This window comes from Hippoglossus hippoglossus, chromosome 1 (assembly GCF_009819705.1).
Source record: "Hippoglossus hippoglossus isolate fHipHip1 chromosome 1, fHipHip1.pri, whole genome shotgun sequence".
In the NCBI taxonomy this organism is placed as follows: Eukaryota; Metazoa; Chordata; class Actinopteri; order Pleuronectiformes; family Pleuronectidae; genus Hippoglossus; species Hippoglossus hippoglossus.
The window spans coordinates 16,615,954-16,639,053 of record NC_047151.1 but is presented as its reverse complement, the minus strand read 5'-3'; the positions used below and the strand labels follow the sequence as shown (position 1 = coordinate 16,639,053).

Sequence of the window (23,100 nt, the reverse complement as noted above, 5' to 3'; positions counted from 1 at the left end):
CAGGAAGCTTTCCCTTAATCTAAGGGCCCCCCATCTCACCAACACACACACGGATAAAGGGTGAAGCCTTTGTCACGGCCGAGGAATCAAACACATGGGGGGTGGAGGTGGAAAAGAGGAGAGGGCGGTTGGGGGGGGGGGGGTTGCCGTTGTCTGTACGCTGGGTTAAAATATGCTAATCATCCTTGAGGCCCTGTTCAAGACCAAACCATCAGAGCCGCTCACTCCATCGTGGCCCAACAGATCTGAAGGTGTCTGGAGCTGAATAAGCAGATGGCAGCAGCTTCACCGAGCAGCTGAACGCACTCGAGAGGCCTCCGCCATGTTGACTGCAAATGCTACATTTTAAAAGATCCAATGGCAAAGTCTTCCTAGCACTCTAAAGATTGTAAATAGTAATGGGACTTATTTATGTAGTGCTTTTTAGTTTTAATAACAGCTCAGGGCGCTTTACACTACAATTTAACCATCGGAGTCAATTTGGGGTTCAGTATCTTGCTCAAGGACACTTCGATAAGCGGACTGGAGGAGCCATGGAACAAAGCCTCAGCCGCTCTGTAAAACGACAACAGATAACAGATGTGACCAAAAACATCAGAGTCTCCAACTGTGTCGGAGTCCTCTCCTAAAAATCTTCGAAAAATATTCTTTCACATTCCAGTTGCCGGTTTTCACATATTTCGATTCTACGGGACAACTCGCACATTATCACATCACTCCGCCGTCGAGGGGAATTCGACACAATGGTGAAGAAGAGGGGGAGACGAAGAAAAGCAGAGAGGGAGAGAAGGATCAAGGGAGAGAAGGCGACAGATGCTACCTGTCAGTCTCATAGGTACCCTGATTACTAGGAGATGAGGAGGAGAGGGGAGGAGGCTGCGTGCCAGTTCATCAGAGCCGGCAGAACAGAACAAAACAGAGGAATTGGGTGTGGGTGAGCGTGTGTGAGGGGGAGCCTGTGTGTGTGTGTGTGTGGGTGTGCGCGCTTTGAATTTGTCCCTTGTACCAGTGAGAACAGAACGGAAGTGTACGTGTGGCTAATGAACCATGAACACCCGGCTCTCCTGGGGTAAGACACAGAGACACACACACACACACACACACACAGAAATGTTAGGGGACCATGAGGAACATCCTTCTCACGGGACAAGGTCCAGACAGGGCGGTTTGAGTCTGATAACCCAAGGACGGGATTGAGAACGTTGAGGTACACACCCATCCTTTAATATGTCAGTCGTTTCTGACAACAACCTTTGACTGTAGCTACAAACCACTTTCCTTAGCCGTGTGTGTGGTGTGTCATCGACAAGCTGTTCTCCCCTCTGTCTTAGCAACATCAAAACCTTGGTCTTGGCCTGCCTTGCCCCTCTCCCTCTTTCCCTGTCCTGACACTTAAACAGGCATCCCCAGCCAGCCCGCCCATTGTACCACGCTGTTGACCGGGCCCATTAACACACCAACCAGCGCGCACACACAAAATGGGAGTGAAAGAGAGGCCTTGCCCCCCAAATAGAGGTTATGTTTGATACTGAAGCGACAGGGCCGGATTAGCAACACTATACATGACAATGGTGAGGGTGGGAGGGAGTGTGCAAGCTCTGTGTATGTGTGTGTGTGTGTGTGTGTGTGTGTGTGTGTGTGTGTGTGTGTGTGTGTGTGTTGGAAAAAAAATGCTTCCTTTGTGACATCACCCTTGCCCTAGAACCTTGCCCTCTGCAAGGTTAAACACACCAAAAGGTTGGATAAGTCAGACGCACGCAGAGAAGCAGCTTTTCTTCAACTCCGCTCTTTTGTGTGACATTAAAGTCTGGTCGAGGGTGTAAAACACAAAAGCAACGAGAGCAGGAGGACAAGTGAGAGGAAGAGATGAGAGGGTTTAGGAAGAGAGGAAGAGGAGGAGGTGTTGAAAATGAATGGGCCGATCACATTACAACACGAGAAAAGAGAGGCTGGCAGAGTCTGAAGCCCGCTGGACAGTGAACAGCATCCAGGTACAGAGGAAGGGCTTGAGGAATTAATGGTGGAAGACAGTGGAGGAGTGGGGGGCAAATTAGAGAGAGAGAGAGAGGATGAAATGATATGCAGACCAAGAGGGAGAGAGATAGACTGTCGGAGTGCATGAGAGTGTGTATAGATGTTCACCATGCAGGACATAGATCAATAGCTTTACAGGCCCATTATAGATTAAAGCAGCAGATTTCATTTAGCTTCATTTCATGCTATTTCTTTGCCTGCACTGATCTCTCTGTTAGACACAGAAGGTGAGACAAAGAGTCCAACCGCCAAGGAACAACTAAAATCCATTTCCAAATACTTGCTTCATTCACAAGAGGGAAATCGTCCAACTGTCTGGAAAAAAGGAAAAACACCTCTGAGGGCTACAGATATGAAACTAGAATAGCACTCAGTAGAGCGCATACCTCCGCCAAGGCCCAACAGATCCATGAATTGTTCTCTTGGAAATTGGTGAAAACATCAAAATACACCCTATCTCATAATGTCAAAGAAAAACAAAATCCCTGGATACGCCACCTGATCAGGATCAACACCAAAATTGAATGGGTTCTTCCCTGACCCTTACCACATATGTCCACCATGTTTTGTCGAAATTGGTTTAGTAGTTTTTGTGTAAGTAAGAGACAAACAGACGTGAAGTCGTGAAAACATAACTTCCTTGGCGGAGGTAAAAAAAAAAGAGCTTCAAGATACTGACAATTATCTCAAGGCCCAAACCCTGATGTTTTTAACAGTTTGTTAATGTGAGCACAAATATTACGACATGAACAAAAACATTACAAACATTTCATATTTAGAGTTTGTTTAGCCTGTTCTCGTCTCACTGGCCTCAAGTGAGCTATGTTTAGAAAAGTCCAACAACCTTGGGCAGCAGAACTCGGTCTTGATTACGACAAGAGCATAGAAGACATACTGTGTAAAACAGAGAATTTTTTATAAGCTAAGGTTTAATGAGAAAATGAGGTGATTTTACCATATTTTTTTCAATTGCAGCTTGGTGAATAAGTGAAATACAAGCAGATGCCATCACCCTGGTCCCTGTTGAATCGGCCCTGTGTTCGGCCATCACATATTTCATCGCAGCGGTCCCTCGTTATCCAAACCCCCCCCCCTCCACCCTCCAGCCCGTGACATGTTGAGCGTTCACCCCTGCCAGCCCGTGCCACCTCCTCCCCCATTCCCCTTCACCCCCTTCCACGCCATGTTGGCAGCCGGGGCAGGGCAGGTGGCCAAACCTGTCAGTCAAAGCACCGTCGCCACGCGGCAACACCACAGACACCAATTACCACACAGCAGGGGCGCGGCCTGGCAACCGCATGGCAACCACATGGTCCAATCAGGGTACACAACAACAGGGACCAGAGAAGGCCAAGAAAAGTGAGCGATGCCGTGTGTGTGTGTGTGTTTGTGTGTGTGTGAGTGAGAGAGAGAGAGAGAGAGAGATTACAGTGGAATCCTGTTCAAGTTATTCAAAACCAGTCTGCAGGGTTGACAAAAGACAGGTAATCATTGAGTCTTTTTAATATCCGTTAACTGCGCGTTTCATGTAGTTGTTCAATTCAGGAGCAAAATGTATCACAATCTATCTGTTGATAATCAGAGTGCTTCTAATTAAACACTCAGTCCTGACACATGACCAGTTCTGCTGGTCTCACCGATCATCCATCCATGTTCAAAAAATCCGATTTTTTTACTTTCCCTAAACATGCTTGGATGGGTTGTGCCAATGACACATTAAAAAGGACAAAAGATAAAGATTTTCGATAATGGGCAATTTTACAGTCATATTGATCAAACGACGAGTCAGAATCAGATTAAAACAGACTTTGACTTGAATGGTTTTGAACATGAAATCAACCTGAAGATCACAAAAACTAATCAGGGCTGTGAAATCAGGACTTAATAAACCCGCTCTTGGATATAGCCTGCGCACATTTGATATCCATCATAATACAAAACAATAATATTAAAATGTTTATAATTCAAGATGACTCGCAGTTAAATTGTAGAAACCCAACCATTCGTTTAGAAAATAATTAATTATGGAATTTTTTTTAGACATCAATTAATCATTTGTGTATTTTCAAAAGGAAAAACAAGGTCAAATCTACTGTATCAAGGCTTCTAAAATGTGTGAGGATTTGTTGCTTCTTTGTTTTAAGTGATCTATCTCTGAATTACGGATAATCTTCTAAGGCAAAGTGATAAAGAAAATTGTCACAACCGAAGTTTATCCCATTTATACTTGTGAGTTGAAAGTTTTAAAAGAGTACAATTTTATATAGTCATCCACATTTGGAAAAAGTCATTCTAATGTATCACTGGCCCCATGTTTTATTCCATGTGCCCATTTGCATCAAGGTGCTTTTTAAGTGTTATCCTAATGCAGTACGTTGGCAGAGCAGCCTACCAGGCAACAAGTGTTTGTGTATTAAGGCCATAGTCATACTTGTGTACACCGACAAATAAAAAACGCTGATAACACTGACCAAATTATTGCTGGTGTCCCTTTTGTCTTCTAAAGCGAAACACACCAACACACAACATCTGAAAGGGGCAAATATATTTTAATAAAACCAGTGAGTTGCAACCTCAATTTCATTTTGATGAATTTCCTCCTGCGGGAGTGAGCCAGGCAGTGGGCGGGAGGGCGGAAAGGCGGGAGAGGGAAGTGGGGTGACGGGGGCTGGGAGGCAGATAGAATTTTCATGATTGTTATTTTTGTTATTATACAGAGAGAGAAAGCGGGGGAGGGAGGGGTAGATAAACGCTGGTGGTTTATCTGAGGTATTTGTGGAGCGCTCCATTATCGGGCAGGTTGGGCACATCGTGGGGGTTATTTTTCTGAGGGATCTTTGGCCCCGGTAATTAAGCTCCATTCACCGGAATCTGTTCCCCAAATTAAAAATTTGTCATTAAGTGGAATTTAACATAATGCCTTTTTATCTGCGGGCGCTTCAGCATGCATGGGTGTGTGTGTGTTAGTGTCAGTGGAAAGGGTAGAGGTGAAGGAGGGGCAACAAGAGAGGGCAACCAATAAAAGGGTTACACTGTGGACACACACACACACACACACACACACACACACACACACACACACACACACACACACACACACACACACACACACACACACACACACACACACACACACACACACACACACACACACACACGAGAAAGGGCAAATTGAAAAACTGAAATAATCCTGGACAGAAGCAAACATTTGCATGAGGAGACACAGACACACACACACACACACACACACACACACACACACACACACACACACACACACACACACACACACACACACACACACACACACACACACACACACACACACACACACACACACACTTCAATCCTTCAAATCCTCAGCCTTTGGGGTAATTAAATAATGGTGCTTTAAAGTTTTAATTTAGATTTGGCTTTTTCCTTCTTCCTCCTACTGTATGCCGCACAGCTCTCACACACACACACGCACACACGCACGCACGCACGCACGCACGCACCCGCCCACCCCCACCCAAAACAGTCACTCACAGTGTGTTCTAGACTTCATAAAGCGAGATAGCCCTCCATGGGCAGGGTACATTAGAGAGAGTGAATGATTGAAGAGCAGAATCTCTGTCTCTGTAGGCTTTATAAAACAATACAATTATTAGTCTTTAATTAGAGCGGCCCCTATGTGGGACAGAGGACAGACAAAGAACAATAAAGGATTAGACGTGGAGCTCCTAATATGGCTCCCATATCGCCTGATTCGAATACAGTTCATAACTGCATCCAGCTTTCCTTTTTACCTGGCAAATTTGGAAGTTGGCAGCAGTTTTGTGAGAGAATGGAAACAAAAAAAATATTACCCATTTAGGACTGCAACTAGTTATTATTATTATGCTAATAAGTCATCTAAAGATTAGGTCTTTAAATCATCATTTGTTAATAGCATTTGTCAAAAATATTGGGAGGCCCTGGTGGGCTCGGGGGTTTTAAGTTCTGACCATGAACCAAACTATGCCCAGTTAGAGTCTGGCCCTTTTTTCACAGTCTGTGTGGCCCTGCTCAGACCTGGTGTTAACATTCGTTTCAGATGATCTGATCACAAGTGGACAGCTTGTGGACACCCATGACGCATCGAGGACGCATTTGAGAACTGACCACCCAGGCCCCTGAACACACCTGGTAGTTTTGTGATCTGATCACAAGTGGACTGCTTTGAGTGCGTGCGTTCACACCTGACATTAAAATGTGGCCCCACATGCGTCTCGTGATCAGATCTCAGAACGGATCTCACCTCCCCGCTCTATACAAACAAACTCGTAGGACATTTCTGTTCCCAAAGACCAAGTTAGGTTGTTTTTACCCAGTCTGTCTACACAAATGTGGCCTATGTCAGTGTGTGTGTGTGAGTCTGTGTGAGAGAGAGAGTGTGTGTGCGTATATGTGTGTGTGTGTGTGTGTGTGTGTGTTTGAATGAATCTCGTGATTTTACCAATTTCAGGAAAGTATCGATCATAATGTGGTGATCAGTGTTGATATTGACAAATATGTTGAGGGAGTGTGTGTGAAAGTATGAGGAAGCCTGATAATTGAAGGTTGATTTATGAAGCTCAGACCAAAAAAGTACCAGTCATTGAAGATATTGAAATGCAGCAGATACGAATACTGAAGTCACACAATCGGGTTGAACCTGGTAACTGGCTACACTGTGGCATTCAGCCTTTTTTCCAGTTCTCTCGAGTGACTAAAGATTAGTGATGAGTGTGTGTGTGAGAGAAGAATAGACGGCACTGATTAAATCCACATTGTCGATGCTCAATATGAATTGAGAGAATTCAAGCTTCGGCCGCTGACCCTCCTATACTCCTCCTCTGGTCACAGGTAGTGGAACATCCCTTTGACTCTCAAGGTAAACACCCCACATCTCTCTGAATGCCATCTGACAGTGAGAGTGGGTAAAAGTTTGATTTCTCCAGGAAGGTTCTGGGGGGGAGAGGAGGAAGAGGTTGAAAAGGAGAGAGGAGGAAGGGAGGAGGAGGAGGAGAAGGAGGGATGGACAGATGGCAGAGGTTATGCCTGGCTGACGGGACGAAGCTGTTTGGGGTGTTCAGGGTGTGTGAGGATATACCACACTCAGCCATCACTTCTCCACATGCACGGTTCATCCTTATGGCTTTCTCCCCCCCCCCCCCCTTCTCCGTTCATTCCTTCCTTCAATTTCCCAATGAACGTCTGACCGACTTTTCCTTCAATATCAAATCCAGTGCTTGGCTCAGTCGATTCCATCGTGACAGGAGATGGTATTCAGTGATGAACAAAATAATTAGGCCTTCCTGCATCTGATTGGCAGGTGAAAGAAAGGTAAACTAGAGATGGAGTCGAACAAACACATGCTGTCAGAGTCTCCAAAATATCGTGCAGGGAGGAAGGGAAGAATGGCGGGGGGGGGGGGGGGGGGGGGGGGGTTGGGAGTCGAGAGATAGGGGTCTTATTTACTGTCGTTTAATTTGCTCCCCTCTGCACCGTCCATCCCTTGGTTTTTCTGACAGGTAATAAAAAGCAGGAGCTTCCCTGACAAGCCCATTTGAATTTGGATTGAATAATATAACTGTAGGGTTTCCCACAGAACGCTCTGTCCAAGCGTGCAGTGCTGCAGACACTGGCAGCCCCTCTGCCTTCCAGGGTGTGGGGTTTTTGAGTGCGAGTGCATGTGTGTGTGTGTGTGTGTGTGTGTGTGTGTGTGTGTGTGTGTGTGTGTGTGGTTCATCTCTGCATGCCCGCACGTACACAAACACAGAGGTGCTTGCGTCATGGTAGCTAATAAAACAAAAATAATGCATTCCTGCAACTAGCCACCACGCCACTCCCATACGCCAAGCTCTGGATCTCTGCCCGACCTCTGCTTCTCTTTCTCCTCAATGCCCTCTCTCTCTTATTCCCTCACCTTGCCTTCTCCACAGCCCGAGATCCCTTCATCCCACCTCTTCTCGACTTACCTCATCCAATACTCATGCCTCCTCTCCCACCCTCCCTCCCTCTTGTTCTCGGTAGCTGCTGAAATCCCATTCCCCGTGGGGCAGGCTAAATTGAATTTGTGTGTTTATATGAACAACAGGGCCGTTGCTTTAATATACCTTAGAGTTTATGCCTAATGCCTCCCTGCTAATACCGCTGGAGCTCGCCGCCCTCACACAACACACGCTGCTTTTATGGAAGTCATAAAAGAAACAGAGGAGAATGGAGAGATGCTCTGGGAGTGTGTTTGTAAGCGAGGAGGAGAAAGAGACGAAGAGGTGAGCAGCCTGTTAATATCTGAACAAGTTATCCGTCTGTTTTATCATAACTCTTAGACAGCATCCTACAGTGTCCCCACACACATCACTCCAGTGTGAAGCATGAATGAAAAGAAAGGAGAGAGAGAGACAGAAAGGGAGGAAGATTTTTTTAGATTAGTGAGTAATGCTGAATAAATATCCGGAGATTTGGTTGAGGGAGTCGGTCATGCTCGTCGACTTGCAAACATCCGCCATTTTCTCTAAACCCCCCCCCCCTTTCTTTCTTCCTTTTCTTCCTCCCCACTGTCCCCCTCTCTCTTCTGGCCCGGTGTCAGCCTACAAAAGGGCCACAGTACAAAGGGAAGAAACAGGCTTGAGACACTCAACCCAATTACTATTGATCAGTCTGCAGTCAGAGGACAGACATGCGCTCACCTGCACATGCACACGGTCAAACAAGCGAGCGCACACACACACAAATGTGTAGGTAAGGTCAAAGACAGTTATTTGTTCGGAGCAGATGTTTTTAGCAGTGACCATGTAAGAATCTAAAACAACAGTCCAATTTGTTGGCTCATTTTCATATGCGTGGTGTAAAAACCATAGTTACACGCAAGAACTGTCGATAAATCTACTGCAACTTTATGCATTTAGGTTTATTTTGGTCTGATTAGCGAAACAAGAGCTTGGCACAAAGAAGAAAAATATAAAAGCAAAACCACAGAATAAGAAAAAGCAGACTCACACGTCAAGGTGGTGGTAGAGTGTTGCTTAAGAAAAAATATTTTGTAGACGGTGAGAATATCACACAGTATTAAAACAATGAAATTATATAATTGAATGCTGGTGCAGTTTGGATATTTGTTACTGTACATTTCTTGAATCCCAACCTGTCTGAACATTCAACACAGATTTCTTTCCTCGTGTACCCAAAATATATACTTGAAGTTTCTTGAATTTCTTTACTTGTACAATACGTCGTAGTTTCCTATATAAAATACATGTTTTAGAACAAATTCATCATTACACCGTACATCTCTGAAGGGTAGAAACAAATATATATAATAAAAAAAACACCTATCTTTCTTTAGCTTTAAGTACATTTAAATCTGCTAAGAGGTAGCAAAACTAAACAAAGTACTTCTATTTCTTATTTACTGTAGCTGCCATTTAATACGTTTTAATTCAGTAGCCACGGAAATTCAGAAACCCACCTTGATCAAGAGTTAATAGGATTATCTCAAATACAAAAAGAAAATTCTAATTTGTTTTTAAATTGATTTTTTTTTTCTGGGAAGACAGAAAATCTTGTTCAGATTTAAATGAATAAAGTAACAAGTATATATACATATTTCAGAAATAAATTGCAGATTAGATGATAAATACAAGACAATAATGAATAACCGCTGTGAAGTTTCAATACTCGAAGGAGAAACCTGGAGCTGGAGGAAACCTTGAGGACATTCCAGCTAATCCAGATTAAAAATAACACTTAATCAGTGAATGTGAAGACTGCACAAAATACCGTCTGACCAGTACCTTTAAGACTTAGCAAAGCCCTGCTCGTAGCTTCATGCACACACACTCAGAAACACACAAAAGTGGTCTCACATTAAGGGTGTGATGAACTCTGCGTGTTGTCTGGAAGCCTGCGCTGAAATATCAATGACTAAACTCCCCAACGAGTCGGTAACTATCTCCTTCACTCTGATTTTATCCTCAATAATTAATTTTCTCTCCCAACGCCGACTTCAGCTTTATCGCTCGCTCGCTGCCAGAATCTCAGCATTCCATTTAACCATAATCCCTCGGATAAAGGGGCAGCCTAGGTGTGCTAATGCACAGGCATGTGTGTGCGCGCAGGGACACGCGCACCAGCAAAAAACAAACTTCACTCACGGACACAATGTTATTAAAAAACAGGCACACAGATGTGTTAGGTGACCGAGTCGGACCAGTTCTGGGTTATTTATCCGACACAGGGAACTTACCCCACCGATAAACCACCATATATCACATTCACACATCAAGCCTCTCTGGTGGACGTCTAAATAGGGAGAACGAGGACACAGTGCTCACCCTCATCTGTGTGACATCTCCAGCTAATCTCAGAAAGAAGCTACATTAGCAGAGGCAACCCTACAGCATCAATCCCGAGCCACAGGGCCGGGCGTAGCAAGTGCCACGTAACCAGGGTTCGCTCATGTTGCATGGAAGGATGGTTGGGAATGGGAGTGGGAGCATGGAGGGATGGAGGGAGGGAGGGAGGGAGGGGTGAAGCTGCAGGGTTTGGGGAAGAAAGGTGCGGGTATAGTTACCCTCAGTATCTGCTCGTCTATAAAATCAGCAGGAGATCACGCCGATGAATCACTTTCCCCTCATAGCCGCATTAAAATCCTTTCATTCAATATCACGCACATGTATTCTTTTCTGAAATATTCAACACAGGCCAAAAAGGAAAGGTTACCACGGAAGCAAAATCAGACAAGCGGTCGAATGCTTTTATATTTGGTGAATAGTAAATATAAGGAAAGAATAGTATGAAACTAACTGAAAATCAATGTTAATCTGATTCTTCAAACAACTGGTGTTATCACTGCTACATATCTTTTTTACATATATGACCTTTTTCCAGATATGGGCCTTGTCTGAAAAGAAACAGTTGCCGACTTAACTGTTGTGATTTGCCATTTATCTCCGTTGACAACCGCTTGAGTATTCAGCACGTTCCACCATACCAAACACGTAAATCCTGGTATTTAAGGGACTATTAACTGGAAATCTCTCTGATCCTAATGGGACTCCTAATTACTGCTTTACTGAAGGTAGGTGTAATGGAAAGGTCAACCAGTTAAGCTTTACACGTGTCGTAAACAGGTCGAGTATAGGCATTGAATTACAGTGGTGAAAGGGTACATGACAATTTGTAAGAATCTGAATTCAATCAAGAGAAGAAACGGAAAATAAATCAATGAAGAAGGGAAAGAAAAGATGGAGGGAAATAGAAAGAAAAAGACAGGAGGACGAGGGAAGAGCGGGATTGACTAAAATGGTGGTGAGTGCCAGCTCGGCCAGACCAGGCCCAGCTGGTCTCTGTCTGAACAGCACCTTAATTAAGAGACATGGGGAGAAGCCTTGGAATGGCCACGCACACACTGCCAGGAGCCTCTGGAGAGGAAGCTGCTAAACAGGCATACTTGTGTGTCTGTGTGCTACACTGCCAAATACACACACACACACACATCGTCCTCTGGGGGCCTTGTGAAAAACATTGCCTCGCTATTATTAGGCAACCCTTTGCATACTGGAGTGGGTGTTCTAACCCTAAATGTGTGTCTTTTGTGTGTTTCTTGTTCTCCCTCTTATCCTGTTGACTGTTTAACTGAACGTCTGATTGCAAAACAGCTCTCAGAAGATCGAGGCCAATGGGGAAGGGGTGATTTTGTGGATCCATCCATTACTGCCTTTGCTGCATCCCCCACGCAACCTCCCATCCCTCTCGCCCCTCTTCCTCCTGTTCCTCATCCCAAATACGTATTAATATTAATACATATCCCTCCAACCCCTTCCCCTCAACTCCTCTGTTGCCCAAAAAAGAAAAAAAAATATCACCACCCTAGGCTACCAGTTAATAAAGCCCTCTCAACGACCCCTCCCTGCCCAAAAGCCAAGGAAAGACAATAAGCGAAAAGTTCTCCGGCCAAATAAAAGAGCAGAAATTAATACAGTCCCACGGGACTTCCCTCTGTCTCTCTGTCACCCCCCACAATAATTTGATTTCCTATTAAGTGATTGCTTAATTATAATGATTATTATTGGTAATTGTAATTGACATTTTTTCCCTCCACTGGTCTCCTCTTCGTCCCTTCCCTCCTGTCCTCTCAGGTCTGCTGGTGGGGAAAATGCACAAGAAAGAGAAAATGGGGAGATGGGGAGATGAGAAAAAAAGAGAAATACAATACTGTGATATTTAAAATACTGTTATAGTCTCATATGTGCTGTCCACCATGCAGCACATGCAGTGTGGGATTAAGGTGTTGAGCTTTAGAAGTTTTATTTAATCATACATGAGTGTGTGTGTGTGTGTGTGTGTGTGTGTGTGTGTGTGTGTGTGTGTGTGTGTGTGTGTGTGTGTGTGTGTGTACACGTCTAGCTGCCTTATCCTGTAGCTTCAGGGCACAATGTCTGCTGCAGGTCTCCTTACAAAAGAGATTCTTGCTCTCAATGGGATACCCTGGTTAAATAAAGGTTAAAGCAGAAGAGTGAGGATCCCTAATCTAACCCCCCCCCCCCTCTCTCTCTCTCCACACACACACACACACACACACAAAACTACAGTAGGGACCCTCTGGTCTCCAGTTTATTACCTCTTTCTCCGGGCTACAGTTACTGTGAACGTGAGGTTGTGCGCTTTCACTAAAGTAAAGAAATTTGTTAAAATACCTGACCAGCCTGCCACCTTTGTCAGAACAGTTGATATTTTTAAATCAAAAAAAATAGCGGCACATAAAAACCGCAACATGTTGAAGACTATTTCATTTAACGTCACATTCTTTCTCTATTCGGAACTAAAGACGGTGAAACTGTGTTCCAGTGGGCCCAGGCACGGTTATTGGGTTCACCTCAGGCGTGGTGAGGCAGACACCATCTCACACACACACACACACAAACTTGTCTTTGGATATACACACACCTTCACACCCCAACACACACAACATCAAACCTCACACCACACCTTCACTTTCACTCAACAATGTTTTTTCATTTCCACAACAGAAAATATTAGACAAGTCCACAGTCAATAATAAACATCTTTGATAAGATTTATATATAAGATAAAACATATATATTTATATATAATATAAATCATAATTAGAATGTTAAACTTAACTTAAAATCAAAACCTAAATGCTGTCCATCGACCGATGGATGCCAGTTTTAAAGCAACTAAAGCCGAGATACGTGTGGGTGTGTGGGTGTGTGTGCGTGTGTTAACTTAACCAAACTGCTTTCTACTGGATTATATTTAAATGCTGTCCGTCACTTACTGTAAAGAGCAAACAGTGAACTTTAATACAAATGAGCACCTGCAGCAGCGACCACAGATGTCTGTGGGTGTTCCAAGTAAAAAAAGAGAGAAATTTTCATAGATTATTTTGACAATGATTACTTTCACACAGGATGTCTCATCCCTTCCAGATGCACAGAAATAAATAAAGTCTGCATTTCAAAGCAGAAGAGACATGAGACCTCTCTGCAACAGAGCAACGGCTAAATATAGAAAATGTCTGCAACAGCTAAGGGCAGGATGGTAAATCTACCATTTGAAAGTGAGAGGAAGAAAATGGTTGAGATAAATAAATCATACATTCAACCTTATTAAATGTAATTTTGGGAATTATGTAAAATAAACCTTTTTGGCCTGTATCACATTGTTCAGTTTCACATTTGACCAGAATCATGAAGAAAAACCTTACACCAATCCAATGAACACAAATTCATTTTAGAACCGATCCTTCACAACATCATCACAACTCAAAATTTAACAACTTTCATGCTTCCGAAGAAACTAATTTAAATGTTGCCGACATGTTGCCAATTTCAAAGGGATTAACAGCAGTTTCATTTCACTCAAAGAACTTGGCGTGGCAACCAGATCGGCGGTCTTTTTTCGCCACGAGCGAGTTCGACTGTGGAAAGATCAGCTACACGCGGGCGGCGCAGACAGACAGCGCTGGATGTGCAGACAGAGATCCCGTCGTGTTCGAGCCGTTCTGAGATCTTAGCCTGGAGACAAACTGGGCCTGACTGACAGCAACACCGTGGCCGCTCCTTTTCAAGGCCTGTCTCTTCCACTTTGGCTTACCCGCTCTCATCTCTTTCTCTTCCTCTGTGTGGTGCTGAACCCCGCTGTCCGTCCTTCCACACAGATTTCTTTGGACACAAACTCAAGTGTTACTTCAAATTCCTACGGGGTTGAGCAAAATTTCTAATTCCTCCTTCATGAGGAGAACACAGGGAAATTCTATGGAAGGTTAAAAGAGGGATGAAACAATAGCTGCAACTGAATTGACAGTGAATCTGTTCAGCGATGACATGAACTAAAAAGAGTAACAAGAGTGAAATGAGAAAATGACACTTCCTTCATACTATTAGTGAAGGTTGAGTTCACGGTACTCATCACGTACTAATGACCACGTCAAACCAAAAAAAGGCAAATGACCGAATGTCATCTTCAGCCAAATATAATCATCACTAATATCAAAATCACATCTTTTCAAATGGCCAAATTTTTTCTGACGTTGAGACACAAAGAAACTGAAAGGACACAACATAACGGAGGCTGCAGCCCACTAACAAACTGCTGTTTCATTTTCCAGATTACAACTGAATTTATACGATTTATTTTGCACGCGCCAATATTAGGCGTACTGAGTAGCCTCATCTAATTTGCATGACCGCTGTAAAAACTGGATAATACAAGTCAAACTATGGCACAGCGATTACATGGTGAGTGTGTGTGTGTGTGTGTGTGTGTGTGTGCGTGTGTGTGTATTTGTGTGTGTGTGTGTCTGTTCAAACACACTGTGTGGTAGTGTGGGTGTGGCGTTACACCTCGTGTGGCACTGGGCAGCCAAGATAAGAGCTGATCCTATCCATGCCTCCCTTCTGCAGCGCCTACCCGCCCACCCACACACCCACAACACACACACAGACACACACACACACAGACACACACACACACACACACACACACACAGAGACACACACAGGCCTAGTGTGGCAACCAACATGCCACTGTAATCTTATTTTATAATCCCGATGCCCTGAACATAAACACACACTTTCACTCATAATCAGAGCACAAACACAAACTAAATCCATATTTCACTTGTTCTGAACTGTACAGTGGCATTTAACTAACAATGATACACACCTGAAAATATACAAAGGCCAACTGAGGTCTGAAGAGAACACACATGAAGCTCCGGAGAGAAAACACTCGCACCACGGCTTCTTTAGAAGAGAAGAGCAGAGAATAGAAGAGCAGAGCAGAGAAGAGCAGAGCTTACCTTCCTCCTCTGGGAGAGAGCTAGCTAACCTTTTGGTACAAACACACTCTTCTTCTCGAAGGACTTTTAGTGAAACACACACAGACACAGACACACACACACACACACTCTGACACACTCTGATGTGATCGGCCACCCTGATAGTGAGCCAGAGCTGACTCTAAGCCTCGAGCAAAGTTTGGTGAGCACTGACCAAGACCGAGGGGACAAAAAAAGAAGGGGAAAAAAAGAAAAAGTGTGACCACTGAGTGAAGTTTAACCACTTACGATTCAAGTTTAGCTTCAGCGAACCCCGCCTACACCCCGTATTCATTCACAGGCATGTACACACACACCTCTCCGGGTGGGAGAGGCACTGAGCTGGATTTTGGGAAGCCCTGCTTTTTCCTCTCTTGTTCCATCTCGCTGCTGCTGCATGGCTGCCGGACAGGCAGGCGGCCCTCGCTCATCCCCCTTTTCTCTACTATCTTTTCTCTTCTCCTTATCCAGTGTCTCTACAGATCTAACCCACCGGCAGCTGCCTCTTTACAGCCAGGTGACAAGATAGCCACTCGGGCTGTGACATGTGTGTGTATGTGTCTCCATGCATTTGATAAAAAACATATTGTGAGGGAGCGAGAAAAGATTCGATTGTAAAAGTATGTGAACAAGTGACACCATGTAGGGGAGAGAGGGAGAGACCGAGAAAGAGGATGAAGGGATTCAATTTCTGCGGGGGAGAGGGGGAGACTAAGTGTAGTGAATGTGATTTGATGGTGATGCTGAGATGGGGTTTTGGCGTACAAATACTATTAGTCACTCCTGTGCGAACTTGTTACGCACACAGACACACACACAAACAAACACTAAAGGTTCAAACACAAAGCGAGGCAGGAGTCAACACACAACATAGCCTATAAAGAACAGAATACCATCTTTAGATCCATCCATCAGGCCTATAGGCTGTGGATGCAACGGTTACTGTCAAATTCAACCAGGCAAATATCAGTGACATCACATTGGACTTTTCTCGCGTTTCTTTTAAGAATAAAAGGAGCAGAAGAAAATAGTCCTGGTTATAATTCAGACCATATTCTTATCCAATCTATTTGAAACCATATTAACCCTTCACCAGCAGAGAGTAGAGATTATCAAAACTGTGTCCCAGTTCTATAACCTCATAATTATATAGTATATGGTGATGTGCTTTTGTTTGTTGGCAAATTTTACTTGGCTGTTTTGTAGCAATAGGAATGTCCTTTCCTATGAGAAAAGTAGATTTAGTTCTATCTCCAAAAAATTTCCAAATTTATTTTTGTATACAGTACATATTGTTTTGAGTATATTAAAATGACAGGGATGGAGGGACTTGATAAAACCTACTGCTCTTTTGGTTTATTTAATAAACGTGTACTCATTTCGGTGAATTTGGCGGAAGTGATATTTGTTCCTTTTTTAACCATGAAAAGACTAAAACCAGTAATTTTTTTAACTGCCATTAACTATTTCTAACTTCCCTACCTCTCAACCATAAGGAGAAAATCTTATAAAACAGGTCACAAATACATCATTTCTTTTCCAATGAAGGGTTCACACTTATAGGCACTGTGTGTTTAACAAACGCTCTTCAACCAGGGTAAGCAGGGGTAAATAGTGCACGTCCATATTTACTGCAGCACGACGGACTTAAAATAAACAACAATATATTTAATTGTGATGAAATAAATTCAGCTTGTGAAACAATTAAAACATATCAATGATCCACACTGAGGCAGGGAGGCACTGAGGTATAATATATTCCAGACTTCAGACAATTCTTCCAAGAATCAATTAATATTTGGTTTTGGTATTTCTATGAGGTTTATAACAGTAAGAAAAATATAATGTTTCCCCTTTTTTCACCTAAAACCCCCTTAGAACTAGTGTGTAGTAGAATTGGGGCACAGCTCAAGACGGTCAAGGCTCGTCCCTAAAATTTCCTTGCTTTCATTTCCTCTTTTTTTTTTTAATGAAAAAAAAAAATCCTCCCCCCCCATCCCTCCCACTTTAAGACCCCTTCCACACCACACCCATGGCCCCCCATGTGCAGACATGAGGTCAAGCTCCAAAGATCACAGAGAGAAGCCAGACGAAAGAGAGGGAGAAAGAGACACAGAGACCTAAAATCCTCCTTTCCTCCAAAAAACCAGGCCAAAAACCTCAAGCCTTCCCACCAACTCCAGACCCCCTCCTTTAGCCCAGTTGTGTGTCAAGGAGGCAGTGGGCACTCTTGCAGAAACATCAGCCCAGGGAAATTCAAATGAGCAAGAAACAGCGAGCGAGAGACAGAGAGAGGGAGACGGGGAGAGAGAGCACAATAGTGAGAAAATAGGATAAAAGAATGAGATGGGTGAGCTTTAGGTAGGGGGGGGAGGCTGGAGAGAAGCTGGAGAGGTTTGCTGAGGCTGCAGGTTAAGATAATGTGTAGATCTGAAGAGATTTGCCGGGAACATTTTTATTCATTTTTTGATTACTCCCATCTCTGCGAACCTCCCCTCCCTCTCCTCCTGCGTTGTTGTCTCTCCGTTTGTTTGTTTATGGCATTAGCGTCATGACTGTTGGTATGTGTGTGTATGTACACATGCATGCTGATTAGAAGTGGAATATTTTATAAACACAAATATTCGCACTCGCACAAGCCTGCGTGCACATATCAATACATAATGCACACAAACATACTTAAAGATGGATCAGAGAAGAGAGCGACTGGGCAGACAGTGCCAGGAATGTTAAGAGCTTACAAATTTGTAAACATGCAGACACAGACGCTGCGTATGTACATGCAAACATGCACGCACGCAGATTGCTCCCAGCGTAGCTCAGCCCTGAGACCACATTGATCAATGAGCTGCACGTAGGATAAGTGTTCTGAATGAGCTGGACCACGCAGAATTACTCACCGCTTCTTTTCTCCTGGTCTCACACACAGGTACTCAAATGCACAGAGACATATAACAAAGCTTTCTACAGTGCACGCACGTACCCAAAGACACACCTGTGTTGCTGTTAGACTCTCCCTCCAGGTTGAGTGAGATGGACCGGTCTTCGACTTGCTTCCCTCGGCCCAGGATCATCCAGTTCTCCAGACATTCGGAATCCGATGACTCTGAAGAATCAGACTCAGAGATGGACTCCGATGAATCGGAATCTGATTCTGAGCTGCTGGAGTCAACGCTCACTGGCATATTGAGACTCATCTCCCTTTTCTGGCCCCCCTAGATCACCAAACAACAACCATATTGTAGATGTCCATACAAAACTTTCAGCTGCACCATTATGCATCCATTGTTAATTAAAACAAAACAATATAAGAGTCCATTCAGTCACTGTTTCACATGCAGCCAGCAGCAAGTCATTCACTAGCATTGCTACACTTTATTTCTGCAGCTCAACACCAATGAGTCAGCTGGCTGAACTGGCCACTGGACAGTAGCTTGACAAAGTAGCGCTAATCACAGTTAATTCAGAGTACAGGGAACATAAACCTGCCTAACTGGTTAATATTTGGTCAAAAACATAATTTAACAGACACAACATCGTTTAACTACCCTAGTGAAGGGCTGCTGAGAATAAAGGACAACTGAAGGTCTCGTGTTTTCTTAGCAACTGCAGAAAAATCAAGGATTCATTAATTGTCCTGCTTAAGGACAGGTTTAAGTTTGTCTTAAAACAATAGTCGTAAGGCCATAGATACATTGATTGCTGTAACCATTCCCCTGGACATTAAAAGACCCCTTGCTGACAAATTTTAATAAGTAAAAACTATAATCTGAATTTGATCTAGATATAGTTAGGTTTCAGCAGTCTGAGTTACATAATTCCAGTGAATGTCCTCAAAGTTACAGGATTGTTTCTCTTTTGCTTTTGCACAGATAACAATTCTTTGCAGAGCTGCAGAGGGTTATCAACAAAATCACAATCTTATGACTGGTAAACTCAGACATGTCTGACTTCATGCTTTACAATACAGAGGTGCAGGAAAAGGCCCTCAAACTTTAATACCTCCCATCAGTCAAAGTCCACTGATGTAACAGATTCACTAGGATAATATCAATACCATTGATCTTGTTGATAGTCCTCTTATTAGTTATTTTGTATTACTGTGCAGAACATGATGAATTCAAAAGAGGATTGGAAGTTATTCATAATCTTAAGAAACAAAACATTGTTTCAAGAGCATCATCAGTGATTTTTTAGAAAACTCATTAAAAGGTCAAATATCTCCCTGGGAACACATTTCAAATTTTAATCCTTCATAAAAATTAACCATGTCACTTAAATTAAAAACTAAGAAAATAGAGAGTATCTCTTCTTAATCCTCTGTTTTCCTCTCTCTCAAGGCTGATGTGTAGTCACTGCTGTCTAGTTATCGCTGGTAGAGGGAGGGTGGGCTGGTACGGGAGTTGGAGGAGGGGCTACTGTCTCAGCCAAAACGTCAACAAGAACTTTCCAAACTTTGGGATACATGACTGATTTGGTTTTACATTTTGGGAACAGCTTTAGTTCAAGCTTCTTCATAACAACTTGCCCTTCAGTCCATTGAGCAAATTGTGGCTGAAACATTGAGGAGTGTGAGGATAGTCTGTGAGCTTTTCTGCAAATGTACAGTTGAACGGCTGTTTGAATAATTTACTCTTATAAGAGTTTTACTAGCATAGGTGTGGTCAAATCAATCAAATATCTAATTAAAATCATTTTATAACTGATAGAAACTTACTATATGACCAGGACTGTACACAAAGACATCTACGTACATATCAAAGCATCACTCTCATCCTCTACCTGTTGTGTTGGGGTGGACGTCTGCAGCCGGTGTAAACCTTGACCCTTCATGATACAGACGCCTTCATCGTCAGCAGTGTCATCCTCGGAGATGGAGATAACATCCGGGCTGGAGTCAATGACGATGACCTCCTCAAAGACTGATGATGACGACCTCTGACCTTTAGGATCACTCTTCCCCTTCTTCTGCTTATCACGTTTCTCTCCCACCTTCTTCTTCTTCAGGAGTTGTTGTTGTTCAGATGAAGGAAGTTCACAATCTTCAGTGTGTACCAGTTCTCCGTCAGCATCTACCGTCACCTCCGGCTGCTGGCTGTCCTGGTCCTCCGGCGTCTCACCTCTGTCGTCCATCTCCCCAGCATTGGAGGAGTAGTGGAGCTGGCTGTAGAGGCGGAACTCCACCTCACTGTAGGCCTCCGACCCATCAGAGTCATCATTGGCTTCCTCTTGGTAGAGGTCATCCTCCAACTCCTCACGGCCTTGATATGGAGAGTACATCACCCCAAAAGACCCTCACACACACACTCACACCTCACCAGCATCCACTCACACATACACCCACTCACGCCAGGGGTGATGGTGAACTCAGCAGCTGAAGCTGACTGCAGTGATAAAAAGAGATACAAAATAGGGTTAGAGTAATCAACCCTTGACATTCAATAAATTATTTATACAGGTAATAACATAATATTTTATTAAATTGGTATTTAAAAGACTCTTTTGTACATTTAGTATTAATGATGTATACTTAATATAGTTGCTCATCAACTTATCTATAATCTATAAAATATAAAAAAATAAAGTAACATTTCAATCACAGGTTTCTAAAACCCCAAAGCAAAATGTTTTAAAAAATGTCAACCAGCAAGATTGTTGATTAATTAACTGTATTTCAATTCATCTTTGTATCAGCAAATGATCTACAGTGAACATGTTAACATCACTGTCAAATTTCCATGCAGAGTTTCCACTTTAGCAGAATCAGTAACAGATTATAAATCAGATTTATAAACTATCACTGCAACTCTGTTAGCTTTTCCCTTAAAGCTGCTGTATGTTTTGATTAATGCAGTTGAAAACAGAGACTTTACTATTAATTATAAATTTGTATTAATTACAGCCTTGCTTTTATATGCCCTTGCCAACCAATCAAATTGAAGGAAAGACAATCACAATTCTCCCTTCTGGTCCCGAGTGATTGCTTAAAAAAGATTATGATGCCACAGTGAAGTTGACCTCTGACCTTTGACATTTTAGATATTAAATGTCATCACCTCATCGTTTCATCCTATTAGAAATTTGTGTAATGTCATAATTAGTGTTTGAATTCTGGAGTTGTGGCCAAGAAGGTTTTGTGAGGCCACAGTGACTAAAATCTAATCAGTTCATTGTTGAGCCCAAGTGAACATTTCTATCATCACCTTTGTGAGATACTGTGTTCATGGTTAGAACAGACAGACAACCTGAAAATATCATGCACAGCCACCACCGACACAGAGGCATAACAATCTGATGCCATTTCGAATCATATTGATGAAATCTTGCAATAAATTCAGACTCAGAAGACAAAGGTAAGTATGAATTTCTCTGAGTAACAGGTTTGCTTAAAATATTTGCCCCAAAAATCATGAATGAACCCTGGATTCTTGTAGATCCTGAAGTCAATTCTACTGTTGTATGGTAATTGTTTCACCTATATATTAACACCTTTGTTTCATTGGTTTCATAGCTAAAATCTGAACTGTCACTGCCTTAATATGTTTAATATGAAATTCTCATTTAGATGATTGCGACAAAATTAATGAGCAACAGTAGTGATAATAGTTTGCAAAAGCCATTTGTTTTTAGGCAAAAAAAGCGTTTAGGTTCTAGCATCAAAAATGTGTGGATTTAAAGCTTTTCTTTGACACATGACAGTAAACTAAATATTTAAAACATGTCAGACAAGACCTGATATTTAAAAGATTTTACCTAAAATGTGAGAGGCTTTTCTTAAATTGCTGGGGACAGCTGATAGAAAAAACGAATTGATTAATTCATAACAAAAATAATCTTTAGAAGCTAACTTTAAAAAGTTGGTGAAACTATCTACACAATTTCTACAGTGGTGCAGTGGACACAAGACAGCATCCATTACAGGAAGGGCCCAGTTTTCGGTTTTGTTCTGAAATCCATAAGGGCTTGTTAACAAAGCTGAAACAGAGCATGGTTCAGTTGTGCTGATTTTTTTTTTTTTAACCTGTAAACAGCTTGGATCCAGGTCCATCATCTGTTTGGTGCCGATTTCAAAATACACCTGACATGACATAATCTGGGGTCCACTTTGATTGATTGTGATAGAAACAGTGCAATCATTCACTTATTACACTCTCTAAAACATACTGGATTGCTAATTTTCCCAAGCTCTGCCTCTCTAACTCCCTCTCACACTCACACACACACACAGAGAGACACACACTGAGCAGAGAGGGAGCATTGGCCCATTGCTCTGTCCAGTCCTGCGTGTCTGTGCCATGATGGTTGGAGATGATTGGCTCCCAGACCGCACACACTGTTGAAACGCCACGCTAGACAGTCACAAGCTGCCCACCGGGGATTAAAGGGACAGAAAGAGGAGTCTGGGGTGAGGGTGTGCGACAGTTTTGAAGTTAAGCAGCGCACATGGACCTGGACCTGACAAATGACTGACTATGTCTTACAGTGGTGGAATTTAAAGTACTGGACAGTCACGGTCCAACAATAAAGGTGTTTTCGGTCACTAATTACAGCCCAGCTCAGGAATATGTGGGTGTATGAGCACACACACACACACACACACACACACACACACACACACACACACACACACACACACACACACACACACACACACACACACACACACACACACACACACACACACACACACACACACACACACACACACACACACA

At 43.0% G+C, this 23,100-nt stretch overlaps 1 protein-coding gene across 2 annotated transcripts in view; it reads right to left on the bottom strand.

Moving 5' to 3' along the window:
- zcchc7 (zinc finger, CCHC domain containing 7) overlaps positions 1 to 23,100 on the bottom strand; it is a 47,400-nt gene that overhangs the window by 21,922 nt on the left and 2,378 nt on the right. The window contains exons 2-3 of one of the 2 annotated variants that reach the window (XM_034593907.1): positions 20,168 to 20,769; positions 18,369 to 18,600 (exon numbers count right to left, since the gene is read on the bottom strand). In XM_034593907.1, coding sequence (XP_034449798.1) covers positions 18,369 to 18,600; positions 20,168 to 20,665 — 730 coding nt within the window. In that variant the 5' untranslated portion in view covers positions 20,666 to 20,769. The remainder of the gene's footprint in view (positions 1 to 18,368; positions 18,601 to 20,167; positions 20,770 to 23,100) is intronic. The other variant, XM_034593915.1, reaches the window with a different exon arrangement.